We start from the raw sequence: 26,720 nt of genomic DNA, 5'->3' as shown, positions 1-26,720 counted from the left end.
GCAGTAATTCAGGATATTACAATTAAGATTCATTCTTTAAAAATTTACATTTTCTAAGTTACCTCTCATGCATCTGGCCATGTATTCAGATTTAGTTGTATTTTCCTATTGATTGTAATGCTCTCACTGTACAGTACAATGGGGGTCAATTATATTTAGTTTGTAATGCTTCGAGCTTAAAGAAAAAGGCATTTGAAAAACACAAGAAAACATTTCTAGGAGCAATGTCACAGTCACAATTGAGTTTTTCAAAAGCCACAAAACAAAGTAACACCCACAGTGAAACCACATGGCTATGACTTTTACCATTCCTAATCCTCCATGACTTTTAGACGAAACAATTGTGACTTTGCTTCACTGGGATTTTTTTTTAACACCTAACCCATTGTAAAATAGCACTCTAAATTAGGCAGAGTAGCAGCGATGCTGTGCAAATAAAAGCGAATGTCATTTGTTTGCCTGGTACTCTAACAATACCATCATCCCTTATAAGTCAATTGCTAACTACGTCATGTTGACTTATTTCATGAAACAACAGACTGCTTTTTTAAAATCTTTTATAGATGTTTTGATTTTCCATAAACCTTGTTGAAGGGTTTAGCAAAATATCATGATCAAAGTTATTTATTACTTGTATTTATGCACATGAATCATTAGAAACATTGAATAAAACATACTTCTCCGGTGATAAGATGCTAAAATAGCCTCATTCATAGTGGCAGGAGTTTCTGTGAAATCCACACATATATGAAAAGAGTCCAGAAACCGGACATTTCTGAGCAGTGCTGCTGAGAACAAGCCCCCCCCTCCTACAACAGTGAGGAGGAGGGGGGGGGGGGGGGGGGGGGGTGGGGGGGGGGGGGGGGGGGGGGGGGTTGGTGAAGACCCATGGGTGAGATGAAAGAGACCCCTCACATAAACACGCTCAACAGATGTTGCTTTGCACGGATCTTATTACTCAGTCAAATGCATGTTTAGATGATCATCAAATCAAAATGTAACCCATTGTTTGTTTAAAATCGATACGGAAAGCTAAAGCACGCTTTTATTCAAAATGCTGATGAAGGATGTAATTGTGAGGTCGCTGGAAAAAGCTGCAGCTCCAAGGTGACGGCACACCATTCCAATTGTATGATTAATTCATCAAAAGTGATGTTCTGAGCAGCTCTAAAAATTAAACAAAACTCAATGATTCAGTGTAGGGTTTCAAGGAAAATCTCAAACAGAGTAAAACTACTGGGTGTTGTCGTGACAAGTGTTGTCAACAACATGGGCTTCAGCATGGAAGAGATTTCCCAGGAATGGTTTGATAAGGTCTGAACTCCTGGAGCGATAAAACATCAGCGTGCAGCTCGCAGGCAGAGTTCCAGGAAGGATAAATAAAGCATACATTTCAATAACAGCTAACCCACTTGGAACAAAAAGGACTGTTAGCATTAATTCTGTCCTCAGCGGGGAGTAGGATTCCCACTCTGCTGCCAGAACTGACAGCGGGATCATCCACACCTACACCATCATGTCTGGACAAGCATCAGTGTTCCGGATGAGAAGCACACTGGTTGCACAGACTTCAACAATAGAAGACATTTCAGACTTCAGATTTAAAGCCCCGAAGTATTACTTTTTTTGTGGTCATGGTAGAATTAATTGAAACAGGTTTTTTTTATTGATAAAAGCGCCACAGTGTCTGTTCTGAAAGTACATCTGGAGGTGCCAAAGTAACACCTTTTCCAATTCTACACATTTAGATTGCAATCTTAGCCTGATAACAGGACTGACTTGTCTTTTGCCTCACACTTCAAATATTCAGACTGACATTTGACTCGTATGTGTCCTTTGTATAAAAATGAGTGAAAAAGTGAGACAGATGATCAAGTATTACTGGATAAGCATCACGTTGATTGATTTATTATAGAGAATAGGATACCTTGTTCAAAGATGGTACCCCATTCATTCCTATGAAAAATGGCTCACCCTACAGAAGCCTGGTATGAATGTGTGAAATGATAAAAACTATGGATGATGGCGGTGTGGTTCACTGAACATCTCAGGTGGTGTGCATATTAAAACACTGGATCCAAAGGCTGTTTAACATTTTAATACAGTCAAGGCTGGTAGATGAATCGTGGATGGTAAAAGATGGATGTAGATAGATGATTTTTTTCTATAATAACATATTACAGGTCAGGTTTATGACAACAAAATAATCCTAAATAAGGCTGTCAAGCAGTTACATCATGAATGCATCCACAGAAATAAATTGCTGCCTTTTCCTCACAGAGGAAAACATAATTTGGGATCTAGCAAAACAAGTAACAAAAACAATCTGTTTATTCTGAAATCTAAATATTTTATGTCAAATATTCAAGGTACAAACAGGTGTAAAGTCCATGTGAAAACTCAGTCCTTTCCTTTGTTCTGCCTGCCGTTTTTGGAGGGAAAGAAAGGAGTGACAGGCCTGAAAGGGCGGGGTTATACAGGCTTGGAGTGGTCTATCTTGACCGCCTGGTGATGCAGGTAGAGAGGAGACTTGTGATTTTTAACAATAGTTGCTGAAAATGGGTTGCCCATTCTTCAATTTTGTGAAACCATAAGCAATTCCAACAATGTCCTATCCGTGTAAACCAGGGGCTAGTTTAACCATATTAAAGCATATACAAATTGACATTGGCTTTACGATGTGATATTCATCAATAAGTGGGGCAGCTTCAGCAAACAATGTATTTTTTATGGGCTAATCCTAAAGAGTAAAAACACATTTTAAATAAAGTAAAGGTGGATTCATACTTGTGCATTTAGGGTTAACAAAATACACACCTAGCTGACAGACACTCATCTGGCCTGATATTGTGCCACACAGTAGAGTGCTGAACACATAAGGTGTTGTACCATTTTCTTTTCGACCCATCAGATTCTGTTGGGAAATGCAATCATGTGTTTGTGTCTCCTTTAGTTTATGGCCTAAGTCAGGCAAGAACCAGTGTGTTTAGACATTAAAACTTTTATTGTGCTTTGCTATTAAACATAAAACTTTTTCTTTTTTTTTTAAAGTAAATTCAAGTGGGTTTCTGCAGGTCGGTCCAGCTCTCAGCTCATCTCGGGTAGTGGCACTCCACTCCAATGACAGCGCTCTGGCTCCTCACGATGGGACTCCTGCTGGACACTTTGGGGTTGTAGACCAGTGCAAAAGCATAAATGAAGGAATTCTCTCTCATCTAGAGAAGAAAGGGAACAATGGTTCACATTTCATGGCTGAAAGTGTAATATAGTGGTGGAAGAGGTATTCATATCCGTTACTTAATACTCTGTTGGTAGTCAAATTCCTGCATTCAAAGTATAAGTAAATATACAAAAGTATGGCAAGGTCAGTGGTAACACAAGCTAACAAACGTTCATGTTTGTTCTACGACATAAAAACACGTCAGTAAATACTGTGACTAAATGAGACTACTTAAAGTAATCACGCCAAACATTAGCCACCTTTAGCTTAGCAGCGAGGACAAGAAGTCATGAGACTTTAATGTAGTTAGTTTATTTGATAATGATAAAAAAAAACTCAAAATAAGGGTTTATTTATCAAAACTTACCCTAAAGTATTACTATTGCATTTACTATGCAGAATTGTTCTTTAAGAACATAATACACTGGATAATGAAAATTATGCATTAATGGTAACATTAGTCAGAGGTGGGAGAAGTATTCAGATCTTGTAGTTGAGTAAAAGTAGAAGTACCAGAGTGTAATACTCTGTTACAAGTAAAAGTCATGCATTCAAACTGTTACTCAAGTAAAAGTACAAAAGTATTAGCATCAAAATATACTTAAAGTACCAAAGTACTCATTCTGTAGATTGGCCTTTTTAGAATAATATACATCATATGTTTAGATTATAATTATTGATGGATTCATGCGTTTATCGCACCTGGTAAAGGTGCAGCTAGTTTGAATGACTTTGTATACTGCAGGGTAGCTTGTGTATTTACTCCAGGTTTAACTAAAGTCTAATATAAGAGTTGATTATATTTCATGTTATTAATCCAAATGTGTAAAGTAACTAAAGGTTGTAGCGGGGTAGAAATACATACTTGAGTAAAGGTACTTAGTTACTTCCCATCTCTAAGAATAGTTTCAAACTGCCTCCGGTAAAGGTGGACCTAATCAATGCACTTTATGAATAAAAACGTCATACCACTAGTGTGCTGCCACAGCCGTGCAGCTCACTCTCAAAGGCGAGCACATGAGCCAAGTTGTCGACCTCAGTGGCTGAACAACCACCGAGGGTGATCTCCTCCGGCTTTATCAGCCTGCCCCGGCCCAGCAGGTCCTGGCTCACCTCCACCTGGACCCTGCTCTCCCCACACCTCACTGCAATACGGTTGGTGTTCACCGGCTGCCTGGGTGAAAAGTTCACAGGGGCCTTTCTCACAGTTTCCACTGGATCCTTAGGAAACCTCCAGGAGAGAGTTTGTTCTCCTGGCTGGATCTGCTTTGCCTGCAGGCTGTCAGCGTGCTGAACAGACTCCCTGGAGTGCTCTCTCTCAGGTTCTGGCTCTATTTCCATTTCAACTCCAAAGTAGGTTGGCCTGCTCAAACTCAGGAATCTAGCGCCACTAAGCCCGACACAGGCAAGAACAAAGCCAAACACCAAAAGCTGCCAGGAACCCATTTTGTTAGAAACACAGAATTTCCTCTGCAGCTTTCTTAAGCATGAACACTGAAGCAGACAAAGGGAGGGAGGCCTCGGCTAATGAGCTGGAACTCTTTGCACCTGTGTGGATCTCACAGCTGCACCACCCTCACTAATTGGAGACAGGAAGTGCAATTAACAGAGGTGTGGAGCAGAAAATAGACAATGAAAAGGCTTTGCACAGTGGCTGTATCTTAGCCTGTAAGGTTTATCCGAGGCATAATCATTTTTCATCAATTACTTGGTGAAAAAAAAAAAAAAAAAGACAAAGCTTAAGAATTTGATAGTTTTAAAAATGTATGAATCAAGTGGTTAAAATACCCAAGCATGTTTTCAAGTACTGTTGTCATAGTGAGATTACTGTACTGAATTTCCTTTTATTATATGTTACTTTGGACTTTTACTATATTTCATAACATATTGTAATTTAACTTTGACAGCTATAGTTACGGGTTACAGATTGTATGTACTAAACATGAGTGGATTTTAATATAATAGCACTACAACTAACCATTTACATTTTTTTAATCATCCAATTAATTGAATGTAATTCATTCTTGAGGTTATTCTCCAACTTTATCCAATGCTGAATTAATCCAAGATAAAAGTAATGTTTGAAATATTTTAAGATAATTCCATCATTTATCTTCTAGCTGTGTTTTTTGTGATAGTAATAGTTGTATTCCTTTACACTCATAAGCAAAATCCAAGTCTGTTTAATTCAGCAATTTGAAATGGAATGCAGCCACATCAGGTAATGTGGAGAACACAGATGGAAACCAAACAAATGTTTGGGTAAAAAAAAATAAAGTGTTGCTCTAGTAAACCCTGATGATTTCATGATATGTGTCAGTTAAATGAAGTTGTATTAACAACATTAAGCCTCATTATAAAGATGTCCATTGCTGTGTGTTGCTTTATGGGACATCCTGCGGCTGTCTCTCCACAGGTTGCTCTCTTGTTCTCTGTTTATCTTTGGTGACGGCACGTCGGAGGCCTGAAGGAACGCACCGTTTCAAGGTCGGGTGAGTGGTTACCATAGCAACGGTACCTGAGAAATGAAAGTCATTCAAGGATTGCAGGACGCTGTGATTTACTGGAGGGTGAACTGGATTATGTGAAGGGGAAAGAGTCATTTTTCTCATAATACTTTATAATTATATCTTTTACTAAATACACAATATTTGTATTACATCAACAGTTAGTTTGTTGTTAAAGCATGAGCAAAAAGTACATCGGCTCTACTTGAATAATTTCTTCCAGTGTGAACCTATATGGAAGCCAAAGGTGGACAATATTTTATGAATACATTTATAAAGTAAAATACATAACTGAGTTGTTTTTCCTATTCCCGACCTCGCACCTTTCAGGCTATCACAAGACAAAACATCATTTTTTTGGGGGTGGAAATCAGAAAAAAATATATTTCTCTAACAATATTTTTAAGCATTAAATTGGAGTCTTGTTTCTATTCATATGGTAAATATATCTGCTTTTTTTCTCTCTTTACTAAAATCCACTGTGTTCACAAGAGTTGCTCTTTTTTCTGTCTGTCATTTGCGGTGTGAAATGTCTTTTTAGAACTTTATATATATATATTTATATACTGAAAACAGCTGTCTGTTGCTGCTGGAAACCACACTGATGAGAGTGGTTAGAGTGAATAAAAAGAGTCAATCTGCAGCCCTTAAAACCAAGACAACGATCTTAAAAAGCCAGAAATCTCTGTAGAACTGCAGACTACTGCAGGTTCATCACTACAGCTGTAATATAAGAAATCCATTGTGAAAAATAAAACCTTGGAAAATGCAGCTTTAACACATTTCATTTGTATCGTAACAGTTACTACCAAAACAATGCAGATGTTAAATAGTGTGTAGTCCATGTGTCGTTTCCATATGAAAAACTGTTGATTTATGGTGTTTTCCATTTAATCCCATAGACACCTGTTTGATTTACACTCAGCTAGTGTTTACAATAAACTCTATACTTTAGTTTTTTGTTGAATTTTTTTACAGTAATGTCCATTTGTTTACTATTTGATCAAGCCTGTAACAAAAAGATGCTGTTATAATTAATGTTAAAAAAAACATATAACACAATAACATATTTTTGCATAATGATCAACTATAAAAAGATGTATTATGGCATAGTGTCCTTAAATCCTTGAATGTACAATTGATATATAACACAAGTAGGTGCATGCAAACCACTGCATATAGGATCATTATAACTATTTTTACATATTTTGGTTATAAACCATAATGCATTGAGGGCCATTGCAGTTTTAGACCCCCATTCAAGTCAATACATTAAGCTCAATTTTTTTGTATGTTAATTGCCATTTCTGTATTTAGAGCCACTATGCATTTCCCCCCAGAAATGCTTTCCATATTGTTTCATTACATATTTTGGAGGTCAACAGTCCATCAGGGAAAGTGGGTTGGGGGGGGGGGGGGGGGCAGCAGCATCATGTATAGCTACATTTCTCACCGCTGCCCCGGGGAGAGCATGCCTGTCCCTGAATAACAAATCAGGCTTATTGATGAACAGAGGGCATCAGGGTCACCATGGAAACAAGAGCAGCAGGAGCCATTCCAGTCAGTGACCGTATTAAATCAGGCCCTCTCCTTTTTCAACCCTTTTTCATGGTCAAATTAAAACATTTGAAGAATTTTCACAGTGAGTAATGGAGTGTGTACATGTTCTGCTTTGATGTTTTTGAAGCAAAAACAAATTCTGTGGATCTGTAAATAAATCACCTCCTAATCAAAATTAGCCACACTAGCCAAAAACTCGACTTCAAACCAGCTGAAGGTATCTGAATGGACACACACACACACACACACACACACACACACACACACACACACACACCAAAAGTCCATTACAAATGCATGCAAACATGTGTTCACCTTCACGCCTCTTGAATTGATGTCAAGATTTCAAAGGTTCATCTTCAAAGGTGTAATCTTTGCATCATTCATGAGACATTAGAAAAAAGACAGGAGATAGGAGAAGCACTGCACCTCACATGTTTTACACTAAACCTGTATGATTAGCAGAGTGAATGATGTGTGTGAAGGGATATCCTTTTCCAAAGGCGCAGTGTGGCTGAGGAATGGTTTTGGAAAGCTGACTGCCAGCAGAGATCAGTCAGCCAGCTGCCGGGCTGAAGGCTTTTTGGCACTCTGGTTTATGTGTAGAGGACACATGAAGGCAAGCCTCTGCAAAAGTAAACCTCACAGTCCAGCAGGAACAACGCACTGAAACTACGGCACAGTGTTCACAAGCTTCTCCTGCATGAGTCATCTGCAAAGAGAACATATCGCAACAGGTCAGGAAGCGGGAGTCCTGTCCAACCTGCTGATGTGGACAATAAAATGACATCCTGTGTCAGTCAGCTTCATCTAGGAATACAACTAGACTACATGCACTGGGGCATTTCCATAAGAGAACATGTTTTCTTGTTTCTCTAAATAAAAACTTACTTATCCTACTACTTGGAAAAACAGCAGTAGAAATTGATTTCATTAAGAGATAATAACCATGTGAACTATGGAATGCTAAACTTAACCATTGTATTTAAAAAACATGTCCATATCTCTGACAATAGATTGGAAAAAGGGCAGAGGTTTACCAGACAAAACCTTTCACTTCGGGTAGAAATGAAACACTTGTATTCTCACCTGATGGATCCAAGGCTGTTCTCTATCATTGGTTCTGACCCCAGTGTGTACACCAGAGGATTTTTTGTGATGTGTGACTTTTCCTGATATCTCAAACCTGTAGGATCTGTAACAGCACGGACCATCTGCCTTGAGCAATGGCGGCCTGTAATTGGAACAAATGAAGTGTCATTCAGTTCATTAGGACTGGATTCAGATCAAAGCACAGTACTGTGACTGCCAGTCTGAAAGTCTTAGACGATATTAAGGCTGCTTTGGATAAGAAATCAGTTTGTGTTGCATTGTTTATTGACCTAGCCAAAGCATTTGACACTGTAGATCACCACATTATGTCTAATGTTATGTTGGTGTCTCGTTTCGGTCACAATGCCATTTGCTGGTTTCAGAGTTATCTAACCGACCGTACTCAATGCGTCAGGTTGGGTAGTACGGTCTCTGACCCTGTCACCTTGGAGAAGGGAGTTCCACAGGGCTCTATCTTGGGGCCCTTGCTCTTTTCATTATATGTAAACAATATTTGTAATCAGATGCAATTTTCTACCTATCATATGTATGCTGATGACACTATTGTATACTCGTGTGCTCCTTCTCTGGATATGGCCGTTTCCAATTTAAAATCAGATTTTATCACGCTGCAGCATGCGCTTCTTGATTCTAAACTGCTATTGAACAGTAAGAAAACCAAAGCAATGCTTTTTGCTCCCAAGTCAGCGTCCTCCTCTTGCCTCTCCATTGACACCCTTGATGGCGTTTCTGTTGAATTTGTTGATACCTACAAATATCTGGGCTTTTGGTTGGACAGTAATCTGAACTTTAAACACCATATTGAAGTTTTAACAAAGAAATTGAAATTCACTCTTGGCTTCCTTTTCAGATTTAAATGTTGTTTTTCAATTTCATCCCGTAAAAGGTTGGTCTCTGGCTTATTCCTGTCCCAGCTGGACTACGGTGATACCATTTATAGATTTGCCTGTCCCACTGTTTTGGCCAAACTTGACCCACTTTACCATGCTGCACTGCGTTATATATCAAATGCACCCTATAGGACTCATCATTGCACATTGTATAGCCTAACTGGATGGTCCTCACTTACTATGCGTAGGATGCAGCACTGGTTTTTATTAATGTATAAAGCCATTTTAGGTAAGCTTCCACTCTACATATGTGTCAGATTTGCTCCAGTTTGTGACTCTTACAAACTCAGATCCAGTGCCTGGATACGGTTCCAGGTTCCTGCTGTGCGGACTGAGGCTGGAAAAAGGAGTCTTTCTTATTATGGTCCTTGGTCTTGGAATGACCTTCAATCACGCCTTAAACTGAGGGCACTTGTCTCTATTTCATGTTTTAAATTGAAGTTGTCTGAAGTCCTCACCAGCAGCTGCTCTTGCAGTAACAAGTAGTGTACTTTTTTTATTGTCCTAATGTGCACAATGTAGTGACTGCTTTTTCGTCTTTTGTTTTCTTTATGTTCTCTGTATTTTATATGTTTGTGTTATGTGTTATGTGTAACGTTGCTGCCTTCTTGGCCAGGTCAGCATTGAAAATGAGATTTTATCTCAATGTTTTTTATCTGGTTAAATAAAGGTTAAAAAAAAAAAAAAAAAAAAAAGGGACAGATCAGTCACAAATGACTGACATTGTGGTGATAAACTTACATGCAAATGACTGACAGGAAGATCTGATGTGCCACATGCTTTTCCTCTTTTAGGCCTAAAAATGTAAACGTGCACTGGGGGTTGGCTTGTCAGGTAAAAAATATTAGCCATTAAAGGGGTGTAATGTAATCAAATACATTTACTCAAGTACTGATGTATGATTCAGTGGTACCAGTTCTTTAATTGAGTATTTCGATGCTACTATATACTTCTAATCCATTACATTCTGAAAGCCAATATTTACCCTTTTACATCGCTATATTTATCTGACATCTGTAGCTACTAGTAACTTTTTTCAGATGATCAGCTAAATAAGATTATAAATAAACTGATAAATAAACTATGCGTTATTATGTTCATTTTCAGGTTCATGTTTGTATGTTGTGCCTCTTTTATGTCATGTCTCCATGCTTTAATGTTCAAAAAGCTCTTTATTTGTCTCATACTGCCTGTGCTGCAGCAACTCTTTTCACCCTTTGTCTGAACCCAGAGCCCAGTCTGCTCTGATTGGTTAGCTGGCCGGTTTGTGATTGGTCAGCCATAAGAGCATAACATGGCCCTATAAGATATTCAGCAGCATAATTCAAGTTATTCAAATGAGCTCCAAATTCACCCGTTGTTATGCACACTTCAATGACTCAATTCTCTTGCAGCTATTTGAAAGTCTGAGTTCTTCATATACACTACAGATTACTGATCACCAAATCTACACCCCCCTACCTGATTTAAAGCATTCTTGTTGTGTTACCATGCAGCACACATATTCCCAGATAGCACATTCAGAGTGAAAGGAGAGCTGCAGTTGTGAAAGCGGTGCATTGTTTTCATATGGAGGTAATGGACTGGTGGCTCCAACAGATGTATTGTGCAGGCCCAGTCAACAGTGAAGCTCTTCTGCAGTTATGTAACAGTTATTTAGGCCTCCAGGAACTCAGTACGACTGCAGTGAGCCTGTTAGGCTGAAGCAGGCTGCTGAGAAGGCAGATGCTTCCTTTCGCTGGATCACAGGCTGAATGCCTGGATATCCCCGGACCTATTAAGTGATAAATATGTCAGGGTAGAGCTCAGCAGAGCATCTCAGGATCAGGAAGAGCGTGATGCGAACGACCGCTAGCTTTAATGACTTCAAAGGCCTTGAATGCACTTTGGCCGAATAACGACGGGACTAGCACTTTATATTGATAAGTTATAACTGTCATATATCACCAATGCATAATGTTTTACACGAAAAAAGACGTACACTTTATCTTTGACTGTACAGTTACAATTTGTTATTAAGGATTGAAAGGATATATTTTAGAATTTCTCTTGTTTTGTGGTGGTACATTAAGTTATGACATTCCTCTTATGTAGCTCTCTGCTGCCATCTAGCAGCCACATAGAGTAACTACACAGTATGCCTTTTTTATACTGAAACAGAACCAACTGTTTGGACAAAATCACATATTTCACCCTACAAAATATGTTGTTTGTGTATCATAAATTCCCCTCATATCTGAACATTTACAAATGAGTAAATGAGACGGCATTTAACAACAGCAGAAGTATTTCAAAAGATCAGTTTACTCACTCATTATTATCCAAGTTACAGTTTAGGTTTGTTCACACAACAAAACAAAAATCACAAACTTGATCTAGTCTTTATTTTCTCTGTTGTCATTCTTTGAGGTAAACTAGGTACAGGTAGCGACCCCTTGTGTTCACTGTGGGAACGACTGTAAAAGGAAGAACAGTGCTTTTAGGATGGATTAAGTTGGGTTTTTGATACACTTGTAATGTCAGTTTGAGATAGCAATCTCACACTCTTACTACTTGGATGCTGCTGCTGCTGTTGTTGTTGTTGTTGTAATAATATCTTGTCCAAGTTTATTATCCATTTCTCACTTTCATTTACTCTAGCTGTACGCCAGTCTGCTTTTTAAGGCAGGCAGCTGTTTATTCGAAAAGAAAAAAACATTTTGCTGTGAAATGATCACTAATCCCATTTTTTCTTTTCATGTTTAACTGCTTTGAAGAAAGAATGTGTTTCTCAATTTGATCCAAAGTATCATATCAGAAGCAGATGACTAATATTTAGCATATGTTTAAATCTGACCGAAACCCTCAGCAACACAAACTCCCACATTCACTCTCCATCTTTCTTTCTCTGTCATACAGTGGGTAAAACACAAAACAAAATGTCTCAAAGATTACTTAAGATCGTTAGTGTTGATCCTTTTAAATGAAGAATATGTCACATTCATATGCAACACGTTAGACCATAATATAAATCAATAGAGTAGAAGAATCAATCTAGATGAGCAATTGCTCAGTTTAACATACAGCCTGCATTTATTAAACAAACAGACAACAATTCATCTCTTTTAACCCCATTACCCCAGTGAGACCCAATGTCCTTCCACTCATTCAACTGACTCAGTTGAAGAGGAATAAACCAAAAAGACCAAAAAAACAATTAAGACCTCCGAAAATAAACAAATCAATAAATCAATGTTCATCTCCCCGGGTAGTGTATTTTCTGTGTTGGCTTGATAAGCTTATCTGATATTTAAGAGGAATGAATGGTGAGGTAGTCCTCTGCAGAAATAGTCCTCCTCAGCTCTTCCTCTGAAGTGGACCTCAAAACTCTCCCTTTATATTTGATCTCATCAAAGAGCAGCTCCAATCTCCTCCCTGCTTGTTGGTGACTTTGGTGGTAGCTTCTCAAGGAACATCAGCAATGCAGTAAATAAAACCAACCCCTGCTCAAAGTCTCTCAGGCCTCCAGCTGACACTCACCCTCATTAACTAATCGGGCTCTTGTTCTCTCTCTCCCACTCTCTCTCTCTCTCTCTCTCTCTCTCTCTCTCTCTCTCTCTCTCTCTCTCTCTCTCTCTCTCTCTCTCTCTCTCTCTCTCTCTCTCTCTAAACTCTTCTTCTACCCCTGCAATTCAGACTCATTCCCCTCTCATAGCTCATAGCCCCAGCACTGCCCTCAATTGGAGCTGCTGCCTGTTGCAGGGTGAAAGAGCCGACATTTAACTCACCCTCATGTTTCGGTATTTGAGTGGGATACAAATATATATAAAAAATTGTTTTATTAGCGAATAATGCTAAGTATTGCCTGAAAAAAAGATGTATAGAATTATAAATGGTGCTAAATAAAATGGAAGATGATAATAAAGAAATCTTTTATTCTGAAACAACAAGCAAAAAACATTTTTCATGAAAAAGTCAATGTTAACCTCTGATAATAAAGAATGCAGAGCAGGACATGTGTTGTTGGACTTTTTTAACATTACATGTCATTTAGCTGACGCTTTTAAGTGACTTATACAGTTCAAAACCGTAGACATAATGTGGGAGAAATGTGGGGTTAAGTACCATGCCAAAGGACACTTGGACCTGTTGACTGCAGGAGGTGGGTATTGAACAACTGACCATCTGATTGGTTAAAACCCCTTCTCCTCAGGGACACAGTCACCAGTAGTTGTAAAAGCCTCTCCAGTACCAGCAGGTGCAGTTGAGGCCTGCGGCGATGAGCAGGATGACCATCAGGGCGATGAACAGGCCGAAGCCAATGACGGTGGCGGTGACGGCCCAGATGAAGGTCCTCTTGGACATGTCGATCAGAGGGGCCCTGAGGGCCATCCGCACCCTGCGCGCCCGCCGGCGGTCCTGGGGAGGGTACCGGGACAGGTTGACGTTCTCCATGCCCAGAGAGCGGATGAGACACGCCCTCTGGTGGCTCAGCTGGTCAAAGGTGTGTTTACCATGGTAACGGCCCATACCACTCTGACCTGGAGGGGTGACAAACAAGTCTGCAGTCATCTCTTTTCAATTGAGAAACTCCATTATCATTTGGGAAAGAATGGATAAAGATCCTAAAGTCAAATGTCTTTCTTTAAAGTGACCATTTGTGACCCAAGTTGAGTTGTATTTAGAATCTAGCAGCCCCAGTTCCCTAACCCTCATCAATGCTAATGCTACTTAAATGGGTTTTTCTTTATAAACACATGGTGCTTCCAGAGGTTACCAAAATGATTTTTCTTTGGCAAATGAACTGCAGAGAGTCTGTAATCATAACTATAGAGAATGGCTTTAGGCAAGGAAAATAAAGTGGGAATGGAAATGATTGAAGAGGCACTGCTTTATTTACACAATATTATGACAGTGTATTATTAATCTGATATCAATATTTCCATTTTATAAATGTATAATTTATGCGACACTGATAGCAAGGACATGGATCAGGTGACTGACAGGTAGTTATCACCAACACTGCAGTTCCAATCAGCTCTACAGAGCTTCATTGTGTTCTTTATCGTGTTGTTTTGGTTTTACGGCCGCAACTTCACTGTTTTTCTTCAGTCTCACTGATCTCATCTGTGTTTTCAGGTACTTCTAATCATCACATTTCAGACGGACAAACCTAAAGCCATAATGTATGTATGTATTTTGAATCTCTCAGGAGTTGGTTGAGACCAAAACATGAGATAAAAGAAAAGTGAATATTCTATTTAATGAAGGATGTGAATGAAAATGTTACTACGTGTCTGCTTTATGATAAAAATAAGACTTTTGTCTTACTAATTGCAATATCAATTGTATACGCTGGTAAAATAGTTTGACGTTTTTGCTGCGCCCTAGTGTTTCTAAGCATTAGCAGTCTAAAGAGAAAAGCTCATTCTGATTACTTCAAATGTCTTTCCATCTACTTCTGTTATGTGAATGTAGTACTCTGGTGCATCATGGTAAGTGTTGTTGCCTTCCACCAAAAGCCATTTACTTTCAAAAAATGCATACGTTTCCTCGGTCCAAAAAATACCACAATTGTGTCATTTCTTTACTTAAATAAAGAGTTAAAAATGTAACAAACTCTTTAGCAGGCGGTGGCATGATCGAATAAGATTAAACAACTAAACAGATTATAATATAAAACCAATGTAGAATGTTAGTATTAGTGCTTTGAAAATGATTGAATTGGTGAGGCAAAAATGATAAAGGCTGTTGTTTAATTTCTTAAAGGTCACCTATTATGCAAAACCCATGTCTTTTCTACATCAACATGTGTCCCCTCTGTGTAAAGAGATTCTGAAAGTTTCAGGAAAAAAGAATCGCTCTCTTTTTGTCCTGATCCATTTATATAAAAACCTGTCTGAAAATGAGCTGATCCGATTTTGGCCACTTTATGATGTCATAACGATTTTTTGATCACCTGAATCTCCTCCTAGAGCAGGGGTCTGCAACCTTTTTGACCAAAAGAGTCATTTTGCCCCCTGTTCCACCAATTTTTTTTATCTGGAGCTGCAAAACATATTTGATAGCTTGATAGCTTATAAAGTTGTATTGTTACATCATAGACAAAAACTAGAGTTTTTTTGCATTTATTATTTATTACATTATAGAAAACTGTTTACCTCTAATAATAAACAAAGAACTCTTATAAGGAGAATTAAAAAGAAATACACAGGCCTACTTTAAAATAAATCAACACAGCACCTGTCCTCTGCACATTTGAAGAAAATGAATATAATTAAAATGGGCCCACTTTGAAATAAATAAAACATATAGCTGCACCCTAAAAAGAGTTAACTGATTGAATTATGACTGGAGATCATCAGCTGTCTTCCTCTTCCGTGTTTTTCCTCCAATACGTAAAGGCTGCAGCACCTTTGACAACTTCTCTCCACATATCAAACATCCCGGTAAGCCAGCATCGTTTGCTGTGACAGCAGATAAACCCTCTGTGTTCCTCCGATACTTTTCTTTTCTCTGATTTATCCATAGTTCGCTCATCGAGCCGGGGGTCAGGTTATTCGCCTGCAAGAAAAGGCGCTGGCGGGACCGTCGCAGGATATGACGCATATATTTTTTTATTAAAACCGTTTTGTTTTTATTTATGTGTCACAGTATCAAGAATACAAGATATGAAACATTTTCAACCGTGCAACAAAATATAAATAGTCCTACAAATATTTGTATTCTTGTTTAAGCTCAAGAGAGCCAGAGCAGAGGGCTTAAAGAGCCGCAGGTTGCAGACCCCTGGAATAGAGCACCATTGTGTTCTTTTTAACCAAATATCTCTCAGAGGGGCGTGGGGATTGGCTCCTTATTTTCATCTAAAGTAACAGACAGAGAATCAGCACTTTTGAAACAGGGCTGAAACAGAGGGGATTATGGGATGCTGCAATGATCTGTTTGGTGTTTGGAGCCAAACACTTCAGAGACATGTTTTTATATATCTGAGACCATTCATATATTGATGAAAAACAGTATAATAGGGGACCTTTAAAACGTTATCTAATAAACTCAAACTGTTGAAATAAAAAGATTGTTGATGGTCTTCCTTAAAAGTCCCCTTGTTTTGAACTGGAGTGCAACAACACACTAGAGGGGGAATAGGTGCCCAATAAAATGTTAGCCCTGAGGCCCCCCTCACAGGTTCATACGGCCCTGCACTGCCCCCATGAAAACATCCACCTGAGAAAAAATACATACAATATATAAAGCACTTTGAATCAGACTTACCAACACCACCAAACGGGAGCGAGCTGAGCGTGTAGTGCATCATAACGTCATTGACCACCACTCCTCCACTCGAGGTCTCCTCAATCATCTTTTTCGCTGCCTTCAACAGACAGAAGGAGAATACACATTAGGAACATTAAACATTTAAACATGTTTTAAATCTCCTCCTCTCACCTTCTTATCAGAGCAGAAGATGTAGAGCGCCAGAGGTTTCTCTCTCTCGTTGATGAAGCGGATGGCATCTTCCATGTCACTCACGGCCACTATGGGCAACAAGGGGCCGAAAATCTCCTCCTGCATTAGCCGGGAGTGGGGGGGCACGTCCTTCAGCACTGTAGGGGCTGCATTTACAAGTCAATGTTAAGTAAACAGAACTAGTTTTTAATGGTGGTGGACAGTAACTAGTACATACATATGTACAGTACTAATAAGTACAATTTTGAAGTACTTTACATTGCCTGCCACTTTATACTTCTACTACAATACTATTCAAAGTTCAATATTTTACTCCACTACATTTATCTCAGACCTTTAGTTACTTTTATATAGAAATTAGATTGTCTCAACCGTTATTTTGAAATGAATCCTTCTGCAAAAGGAATTATTTTACTTTTAAGTATATATTGATCCTAATACTTTTGTTCTTTTACTTTAACAGGACATATTATGCACATTTTCAGATTCATATTTGTATTTAGTGTCTCTACTGTGACATGTTTACATGCTTTAATGTTCAAAAAGCTCTTTATTTCTCTCATACTGCTTTTTCCCTTTTTTCACCCTCTGTCTGAAACCAGAGCCCAGTCAGCTCTGATTGGTTAGCTGGCCGGCTTTGCTGTGATTGGTCAATCACTTAAAGATGTCGCAGACTTAGCCTATCACGTACATAGTGTTGGAGAGCTTGCAAATAGAACGCAAGTGTTACGCAGTGATGTCACTATGTTATGGAAGTAAACAAAGGAGTCCAATGGAGGCGTTTCAGGCCGGAGAGGGATTTTAGCATTTGCAGACCATTTACATGCACACAAACCTTTGTAACATACGTGAAAGGGAAAACCCCCCAAAAGATGAATAGGGCCTCTTTAAGTAACATTTTGAATGCAGTACTTGTAGCAGAGTATTTCTACACTTTGGTAGTTCTACTTTTAAATAATAACAGGACCTGAGTACTTTCAACATTAACATGTACTACCTTGCTGTATCTACCTACCAATGTAGCGCTGTGAGGCATCACTCTGTCCTCCTATCACAGGGGTGTAGCCCTCCATCAGATCCATGACTCTGTTGAAATGATGCGTGTTGATGATTCGGCCATAGTCCGGCGAGCATTTGGGATCAGCTCCGTAAAATTCCTGAGATAAATCAAAATATTGATAAAAAGTCCAGACTATGCAGTATGATGGAGGTGTTAGCTCGGACGGGTTGAAATGTACCAGGAGAGTTAGTCGGAGGCACTCCACCACTCGGCCCTGAATGCACGGTTCACACAGAATGAAGTCTGGAGCGATGCACGTCTGACCGCAGTTCACAAACTTTCCCCACGTGATACGACTGTCAAAGAAGATAACAGAACATTGCAGTGGCAATTCAGAATATTTAAAGACATATTTGATATGATTTTATTTAATTGGGGTCTGTTTGTTGCAAAAGGGTTAGGGTTGGTGTCATTAAATATAAGTGACATGTCACCCAGCTCTGTCTATGCCCACTGGTGCTATGAGTGCTTTGTTACCGGCAGGCGACTCTGATGTCACAGTTCTTGTCGATGTAGCAGGGGCTCTTCCCCCCCAGCTCCAGGGTCACAGGGGTGAGGTGGCGAGCCGCGGCCTCCATCACTATTTTACCCACGCTGCCGCTGCCTGTGTAGAAGACGTGGTCAAACCTGAGCCTCAGCAGCTCCTGGGTCTCTGACACTCCACCCGTTATAACCGGGTACAGATCCTGGAAATAAACAGCAAACTGTTAACAGAAAGAAATCTATATATATATATTTTTTTTTTTCTCCCTGTAAGCAGAGAGGAATACAGAAAAACCACAAGCCTGATTTTTTGTGATTGGTGTTAGGGCGTCGCATGGGCCATGGAAGAACATATTGAATTCCTGAACAGTTAGAATCATGGTCTAGACACAAATTATTGCAAAGATTGGTGCTAGTTACAACCAGTTTGGCCAGAAATAGCACACAGGGTTTTCACAAGCAAACATGGAGGTGGTTTAACTATAATGGAGAAAGCTAGCAGTCTAACAGTGCTTAAAACAGCGTCAGTGTTAACAGAGCTAACAAAGTTGACCCGTGGGGCCACCAGTTGGTGGGCATTTCACTTCTACAATGCACTGTTTCCAACTGTAACTGGCGTATGAGGGCTGTGCAGTCATTAGCTAAGCAGTGGTACATTAAGGGAGAGACTCACATCTAGCCCCAGGACTGAGGTGAGCCAGGTGTTGAAGAAAATGCTGTAGTGGTCAAACGGGGGTACTTCACGACAACGTCTGTGTAAGTCTGTACCGTCATGTGGGCCCAAAAGACTTGCATCCATTTACTCACATTGGGAAAGAGACGTCTCTAAATCAGTGTGTACTTTTTTTTAGATAAATCATGATAATGATGATGATCCGGGGACTTTTGGTATCTACAGTCAGGCCATGTTTGTCCTCATGCGCCACTGAGAAACGTTCATCCACTCTATCCATTACTCTTTATACTGAAGACTTACATGGACCAATATGCACAACAGCCGGCCCAGCTACCAAGACAAAGGACAGAATAGCTTGAGAGGATGAGCATCTTTGTTCTTTGCTTAGGTAAACATAGCCTTACCTAGCATGTCGTTTCTGGCTGCTATATCAATGCTCCTAATGTCTTGTATATAACCATCAACATTGTGAGCGGTTGGCCTTGTAGCAATCTGGGTCCTCTCCTAGTTTGTGGGGTGGCCTTGGCTCAGGAGGTAGATGGAAGTCCGCCAATTGGCAGGTCGGTGGTTCGATCCCTAGCCCCTACAAGATTATTGACCCCAAATTGCTCCCAAAGGGACTAATGGTGTTTGAAATGTATCTGAATGTTAGTTTCCCTGAGCAGATGGCACCTGTATGACATCCTGTATCAATGTTGCTCAATGAATGCTGACTCAAAGCATTTTGAGGGGTTGCAAAGACTGGAAAAGTGCTATATAAATGCAATATATTTACTATTTCATGTATAACTATGTCTACTACATGTGGTAACTAATGAAAACACTGTATAAAAGCATGAATGTGATTAGCAAAATGCTGTCACATTCAAGATAATGGATGGAGGGAGTCCAACATAGCTGTGATGCACTGTCTTGTGTTGGTGCAAGGCTTTGACGTTACAGCAGCCCTGAACATTATTCCAGCAACAATAGCAGTGGGTGTTCAGACCTTGTCCAGATAGCGTGGCAGCAGAGCCCGGAGGAGGAGGGACGAGCACTCGCTGAGCTCGGACGGCTTCACCACAGCTGCGTTTCCTGCAGAGAGAGAGCACGAGTTTCTGTGAATGGAATGAGATCACTGAGTGACGCAGAGCGGAGAGTAGGAGGCTGAGAATGCTGACAGCCTGCAGCTCAAAACACCCTCACTTTCTCTGACGCACAATGCAAGATTATCAGACATGCATATTGCAAGTCATTATCAGTATTGTGTTTTTGTACATTTTTCGTTTTATGTTAACTCAATATTTAATAATCATCCCTTAATAGGGGTATATGTATTACATTATTTAATAATACAATTGCAAAAAATATTTTATCGCACATTTAACTTCCTATTGTTTATATAAATATATATATCTATCACAAAACCCAATCTCCACTGGAATAAATATACAGAAAAATTACGTTTTTTTTAATAAGGTTTTCTGATTATGATTATGATTATGCTTAATTCAGGTATATTATTTCCTCTTATAATATCTGATTATATATTTAGGAATTGCGTAAATTCCTCAATATAACGCTAAACAAGTATATTATTTTCACTATCGAAATGCATTTATCATTCCATCTATGGAAAACATGAGGATCACATGAGGCTGAACTTGACTTCTTGAATTGCGATAAAGGGCAAATTGATATCAACAGCGCCCTCTGTGACTGGATCCTGAACTTCCTGACGGGCAGACTCCAGGCAGTGCGGGTGGGAAACATCACATCCTCCACCCTGATTCTCAACACCGGTGCCCCTCAAGGCTGCGTGCTCAGCCCTCTCCTCTACTCCCTGTTCACTCACGACCGTGTGGCCACACACAGCTCCAACACCATCGTGAAGTTTGCTGATGACACGACCGTCATCGGCCAGATCACAGACGATGACGAGACGGCGTACAGAGAGGAGATCGAAAACCTGACATCTTGGTGCCAGGATAACAACCTCCATCTCAACGTCAGCAAAACCAAGGAGCTGATTGTGGATTACAGGAAGCAGCAGAGAGAGGGACACGCCCCCATCGCCATCAATGGGACTACGGTGGAGAGAGTCAGCAGCTTCAGGTTCCTTGGGGTCCACATCACTGAGGACCTGACATGGACTCTTCACACCACCACCATCACCAAGAAAGCTCGACAGCGGCTCTTCTTCTGAGGAGGTTCAACATGGATTCCAGGATACTCTGCAACTTCTACAAGTGCACGATAGAGAGTATCCTCACTGGCAGCATGACGGCCTGGTACGGCAGCTGCACCGACCTCGATCGGAAGGCTTTACAGAGGGTGGTGAAAACTGCACAGCACATCACCAGGACGGAGCTGCCATCCATGGAGGACCTTTACTCCCAGCGGCTCAGGAAGAAATCACTACGGATTATCAAAGACCCCCATCACCCCAGCCACAAACTGTTCTTTCTGTTGCCGTCTGGCAGACGTTACCGCAGCATCCTGGCAAAGACAAGAAGATTCGGAGACAGTTGCTTCCCGCGGGCAGTGAGACTGTTAAACAATTGAACTGCTGAAACAACTTCAAAAACATTCATCTGCTACTCAGTAATATGTATCTAATATCTAATATATATCATTCCAATAACTTGTATATAGACTCGTACTGCACTATTCCACATGCTCACTTTATTTTATAACTATTTTTCTTTTTGTATTGCTCTTGCTATCTGTATTGTTATTATGTTGCATTGTTGGAGAAGCCTGTGACATAAGATTTTCAACAACATAATTACTCTGTAGCTATGTCAGTTTGACAATAAAGAACCTTGAACCTTCAACCTTGAACCTTGAACCTTGATATGACACATTGAAGTAAAAAGATATGATTCTAAACTGTATTGAAGTGAACATGTATTGTTTGAACTGTTTTAAGTAATCCCATATATAATGTCTTCTCACTTACAACTCACTGACACAGAGATCCTGTTTCACACACACACAGCTCCTTTTCACCAGAGCGCACACACATATTCTTTTCAAGGTTCTTTATGGGCATCATTATATCTGTGTACAAGGTTTAATTGTATGAGAAAGAATAGTTTATGTGAAAGATTCCATGGGAAAGTAAGGGAGTGGATATCGGGGCAGAGATAAGATTGACTTTGACCTTGTGAAACTTTAGAATCTCACGTTCTGGTCAGAACTCTGATTCGCTGTATTGAACCCAACCAGAAGTGAATCCAACCAGTAAAAACACCTGGGGGATGTGAGCAGCTCACACAGCTCCTCCTCACGGACTCTCTAATTCGCTTCGGAGTAAAATGGGAAGGAAAAAGTAAACACATCTCCGCCCCAAAATATGAATATGAATACTGTTGTTTTTGTATGTAAAATGCTTCTGGTTTGCTGAAAGCTGGTCTAGAGACGATAAACCGCATCACAAACCTGGAGTCCATACTTCTCGTTTTCTGAAAGCTGGTCTGTCTACCTGTAAACCGCATCACAAGCCTGAAGTCCGGAGTACTCTGTAAAACTAAGTATACGTGTTTTATTTCCTACCAGTAAACTCAGATAATTGTTATAACTTTTGATTCCGGTGTTTTCAATTCCTTTCTTTATTAAATAGAGATCAGCCTCATTCAACGAACGGCGCGCAGCAGAGGGGGGGCTCTCAGCCACCCAGATAGGTGTTCTGCTCCAACAACATCTAAACTTTTATTATCTGATGTTGTGATACGAAAGAAAGTGGTAAGGCAGTCCATTTGATTCCCTTTTTACTGATCTACATTGTTCTTGCAAGGGAATGCTGATACATGTTATGTCTTGAAAAATAAAAAGACTTTTCTGTGCTGTGATTGAAAGTCAGAATACCTTCAGTGCTGTGCATTTACTTTTAAGTGCCCTGTTATGCTAATTTCCAGGTTCATATTTGTATTTTGTGCCTCTACTGTGACATGTTTCCATGCTTTAATGTTCAAAAAGCTCTTTATTTTTCTCATACTGGGGATTGTTTGGTAGAGCAACTCCCTTGGAAACTTTGGGATTTTAGCCTTTGCAGACCATTTACATGCACAAAACCTATATAACACACTACAGGAAAGGAAAACCACAAAAAGCTAGGACCCCTTTAAGTATAGTACTTGAGTAAATGTACTAAGTTACTTTCCAATATTGGTAAGCTTAAGAATATAGTATAGTATAGAATAGTATTTAGAGGTACAGGGGCAAAAAGGTTCCCTACCAGCAGCGATGGCCCCCACCAGGGGCAGGAGGGTGAGGGCCCAGGGGTAGTTCCAGGCCCCGATGATGAGCACCACCCCCAGAGGCTCCGGCTGCACGTAAACCTCATCTGATATGGTGAGGAGGTTCCTCTCCACCGACCGAGGAGCCGCCCACTCTGCCAGCTTCCCTATAGCCAGCTTGATCTCATTCTCAATGCCAATCAGCTCCAAGAGTGGTGTGTCATACTGGCTCTGTAGAAAACCCAACACACACACACATTAACATTGTAACATGTTACATGTAGGAGTGTGTTGTGTCTCCACTCACCCTGTTGATGTCCTGTTTCAGGGCGGTGGAGATCTCCGTCTCGTTCTCAGTGATCATCCTCTTCAGGCCGTGGAGCTGCTGCAGTCTGAACTCCACGGCTCGGGCCCTCCCGCTCAGGAAGGCCTCCCTGGCCCGCTGCACCGCCTGCCTCTCCATACACACAGCTGCAGCAAAGAGCCTGGGGAACTGCACACAGCAGGCTGTCTGTTGGGAAAATACAGAAACAACAGCGGTGACAGGCCAGTCTCCAGCCATGATCTTCTGTCAACGTGTTCTGATTTAACTTCAGTTTACTGTAAATCCAGCTGGGCCGGACAAAGACATTTTGAGGCCCAGAGTAAACACGTGTTTAAACTACAAGGTTACCTACATTAAATACTACAAAAGGAAAGTGATGAATGAGCACTTAACAGTCTTATTTCATCTCATAGTTAAAGTAAAAAAACAAAACAAGTCTGTACTGTTAAACAGTCAAGATTATGCACTATATATTTGCCACAAAACAACTAGTCAATGGATGTAATGCGCAAAACAATAAAACAAGGGATAGCTGTAAGGAGATACTGGATCTGGTAAAACATAACGTCTGCAGTAAAGGAGCTTTTAAAGGAAAGTAGGCTACAAATCAAAGTACAGCCATACAAAATATGTTGTCTCTAAACAAACAATTTTCGTCTTTAAAAACAAACAAAAAAAGACTTCTGCTTTTATTTGATTTTATGCTAAAATTGAGTTATCTTTATCAAATGCTTAAATCCATACCATTGCACTGTTTTGAAAGTAAAAGCTATCATAAATAGTCTATAGAGGTAAAATTGTTATTTTCATCGGGTGTGTTGACTTCTTAACCGCGGTGAAGTTAGTTTTAGGTTGGATATTCGACGGACATTCGCGGACCCGCCAGCAGCGTCAGTTTCCCGGACCCGCCAGCAGCGTCAGTTTAACGGGGAGATCTTCTCCGCGAAACGAGGCTTTCACTTAGGGACCATCAACAAATGACTTTTACAATTACACAAGAAAAATGTTCTTTTTAATAAATCGACAGCTTCTCCATCGTGTGAATGTGAAGCAAATTCACTCTAGAGCATACATTTATTGAACACACCTCTTTTTATTGCATTTTAATACTTTAAATAAGTTTTATTCATATTTTTGATGGAAACATTTGCATATTTCTTCAATAACTGCTAGGTAGTGTGACATAATGACTCAAAATCAGTGCTGGATCAAATAACTACACTTGTTGCATAGGACACACCTCTTTTTATTCCATTTATAATACTCTAAATATTTTTATATTAATATTTTGATGGAAAAATTAGCTTATTGCTTCAATACCTTCCAGGTCATGTGACCTAATTACTCAAAATCAGTGCTGGGTCAAATAACTACACTGGCTGCATAGGACACACCTCTTGTTATTCAATTTTAATACTTTAAATATTTTATATTAATATTTTGATGGAAAAATTAGCTTATTTAGTGTAGTTCTTTGACCCAGCACTGATTTTGAGTGAGTAGGTCACATGACCTGGAAGGTATTGAAGAAATAAGTTAATTTTTCCATCAAAATATTAATATAAAATATTTAGAGTATTAAAATGGAATAACAAGAGGTGTGTCCTAAGCAGCAAGTGTAGTTCTTTGACCCAGCATTGATTTTGAGTGATTAGGTCACATGACCTGGAAGGTATTGAAGAAATAAGCTAATTTTTCCATCAAAATATTAATATAAAATATTTAAAGTTCTAAAATTGAATAAAAAGAGGTGTGTCCTATGCAGCCAGTGTAGTTCTTTGAGCCAGCATTGATTTTGAGTGATTAGGTCACATGACCTGGAAGGTATTGAAGAAATAAGCTAATTTTTCCATCAAAAATATTAATATAAAATATGTAAAGTATTAAAATGGAATAAAAAGAGGTGTGTCCTATGCAGCCAGTGTAGTTCTTTGACCCAGCACTGATTTTGAGTGATTAGGTCACATGACCTGGAAGGTATTGAAGAAATAAGCTAATTTTTCCATCAAAATATTAATATAAAATATTTAAAGTATTAAAATGCAATAAAAAGAGGTGTGTTCAATAAATGTATGCTCTAGAGTGAATTTGCTTCACATTCACACGATCGAGAAGCTGTCGATTTATTAAAAAGAACATTTTTCTTGTGTAATTGAAAAGTCATTTGTTGAAAGCCTCGTTTCGCGCAGAAAAATTTCCTGGATAAATAAAGGCTACAAACAAACAAACAGAAGATCTCCCCGTCGTAATACAGCCAGCAGCAGGGGGAAATGACGCTGCTGGCTGGTCCGCGAATGTCCGTCGAATATCCAACCTAAAACTAACTTCACCGCGGTGACTTCTTAGCATAACTGCTGCCAATATATTTTCTGTTAACCCACTCGTGATTTAAGTTACACAAATAACATCTTGGATGGTTTAATCTTTACAAAGTAATCATATTTTTATAGTTTTTCCTCAGTATTATGTGTCAAATTCTGAATTGTATAAAGTAAAAAAAATCTGTTAATGAAGTGGAGTAAATAGTAGAACATTGGCTTCCATAGAATGCAGTTGAGTAGAAGTTTAAAGTTGTAAAAATGAAAATACTCGGGTAGAGTACCTCAAATGTAAGTAGGCTACAGTAGTCTATTTGAGTGTACTTATACTTTTCACCACTGTGTACCCTCATAGCCCTGTTTGCTTCAGTCTACAATGTGAGTCTCTACCTGTGTTTACTAGTGAGGTAAATGGATCCAAACGGCTTGTTAAGAAAAGTTGTGATGCTTTTATGAGGATTTTCATGGGATCTGCATCTGATATTGGCAAAACTCTGAAAAACCTCCGTGTTTACAGGCAAATAGTTACAGGAAGCCTTATGAGGTTTCACTCTTATAGTTCAGTCTGAGCAGACATGACATAGTAAATACCGTGCATTAAAAAATAAACTGTGATGTTAATGGTCCTTTTTCTGCTCAACTCTGCGATCTTAACGCGACTGTATCGAATATCATTTATTCGTTCGATTCAGAAAAAGTGAGAAAGAAAAAAATAACACTTACCTACGCGTAGGTCAAATACACATCGAGTGTATTCTTTATGAAATATGAATTGATAATCCGCCAGTGATCTGACCTGAAAGCGGTTCAGATGTCCGGCACTGTGCGGGCTGACTCACTGACTGAGACTCAGTACAGACAGGCTGCTCTGAGATCAGTGTACTGTAACTGCTCCATTCAGA

At 39.5% G+C, this 26,720-nt stretch overlaps 2 protein-coding genes across 2 annotated transcripts; both read right to left on the bottom strand.

Moving 5' to 3' along the window:
* Positions 1–2,245: 2,245 nt before the first annotated feature.
* Positions 2,246–4,740, bottom strand: LOC117468742 (zona pellucida sperm-binding protein 3-like). Its single transcript, XM_034112997.1, has 2 exons — positions 4,190–4,740; positions 2,246–3,215 (listed from the first exon to the last, which is right to left on the bottom strand). The coding sequence occupies exons 1-2, from the start codon at positions 4,664–4,666 to the stop codon at positions 3,093–3,095; spliced, it is 600 nt and encodes a 199-aa protein (XP_033968888.1). The 5' UTR covers positions 4,667–4,740; the 3' UTR covers positions 2,246–3,092.
* Positions 4,741–13,189: 8,449 nt separating this feature from the next.
* LOC117468704 (aldehyde dehydrogenase, dimeric NADP-preferring-like) lies at positions 13,190–26,699 on the bottom strand. Its single transcript, XM_034112932.1, has 10 exons — positions 26,542–26,699; positions 23,483–23,686; positions 23,175–23,406; positions 19,944–20,029; positions 18,274–18,482; positions 17,975–18,092; positions 17,752–17,893; positions 16,716–16,882; positions 16,542–16,641; positions 13,190–13,810 (listed from the first exon to the last, which is right to left on the bottom strand). Exons 2-10 carry the CDS (start codon positions 23,636–23,638, stop codon positions 13,491–13,493), a joined length of 1,530 nt encoding a protein of 509 aa, XP_033968823.1. The 5' UTR covers positions 23,639–23,686; positions 26,542–26,699; the 3' UTR covers positions 13,190–13,490.
* Between the last annotated feature and the right edge of the window lie 21 nt (positions 26,700–26,720).

The sequence above is a fragment of the Trematomus bernacchii genome, unplaced genomic scaffold (genome assembly GCF_902827165.1).
Source record: "Trematomus bernacchii unplaced genomic scaffold, fTreBer1.1, whole genome shotgun sequence".
In the NCBI taxonomy this organism is placed as follows: domain Eukaryota; kingdom Metazoa; phylum Chordata; class Actinopteri; order Perciformes; family Nototheniidae; genus Trematomus; species Trematomus bernacchii.
The sequence above is the reverse complement of the archived record's forward strand: the minus strand, read 5'-3'. Positions and strand labels throughout refer to the sequence as shown.

What these genes read in the sequence shown, in the direction of transcription:
- LOC117468742 (XM_034112997.1), bottom strand. Translation starts at nt 4,666, where the DNA reads ATGGGTTCCTGGCAGCTTTTGGTGTTTGGCTTTGTTCTTGCCTGTGTC. An exon ending in GCTGTGGCAGCACACTAGTG is followed by an intron (nt 3,216 to 4,189) that starts GTATGACGTTTT and finishes TTTCTTCTCTAG; the next exon opens with ATGAGAGAGAATTCCTTCAT.
- LOC117468704 (XM_034112932.1), bottom strand. Translation starts at nt 23,638, where the DNA reads ATGGAGAGGCAGGCGGTGCAGCGGGCCAGGGAGGCCTTCCTGAGCGGG. An exon ending in TGAAACAGGACATCAACAGG is followed by an intron (nt 23,407 to 23,482) that starts GTGAGTGGAGAC and finishes GGTTTTCTACAG; the next exon opens with AGCCAGTATGACACACCACT. An exon ending in TGCCACGCTATCTGGACAAG is followed by an intron (nt 18,483 to 19,943) that starts GTCTGAACACCC and finishes GTTTATTTCCAG; the next exon opens with GATCTGTACCCGGTTATAAC.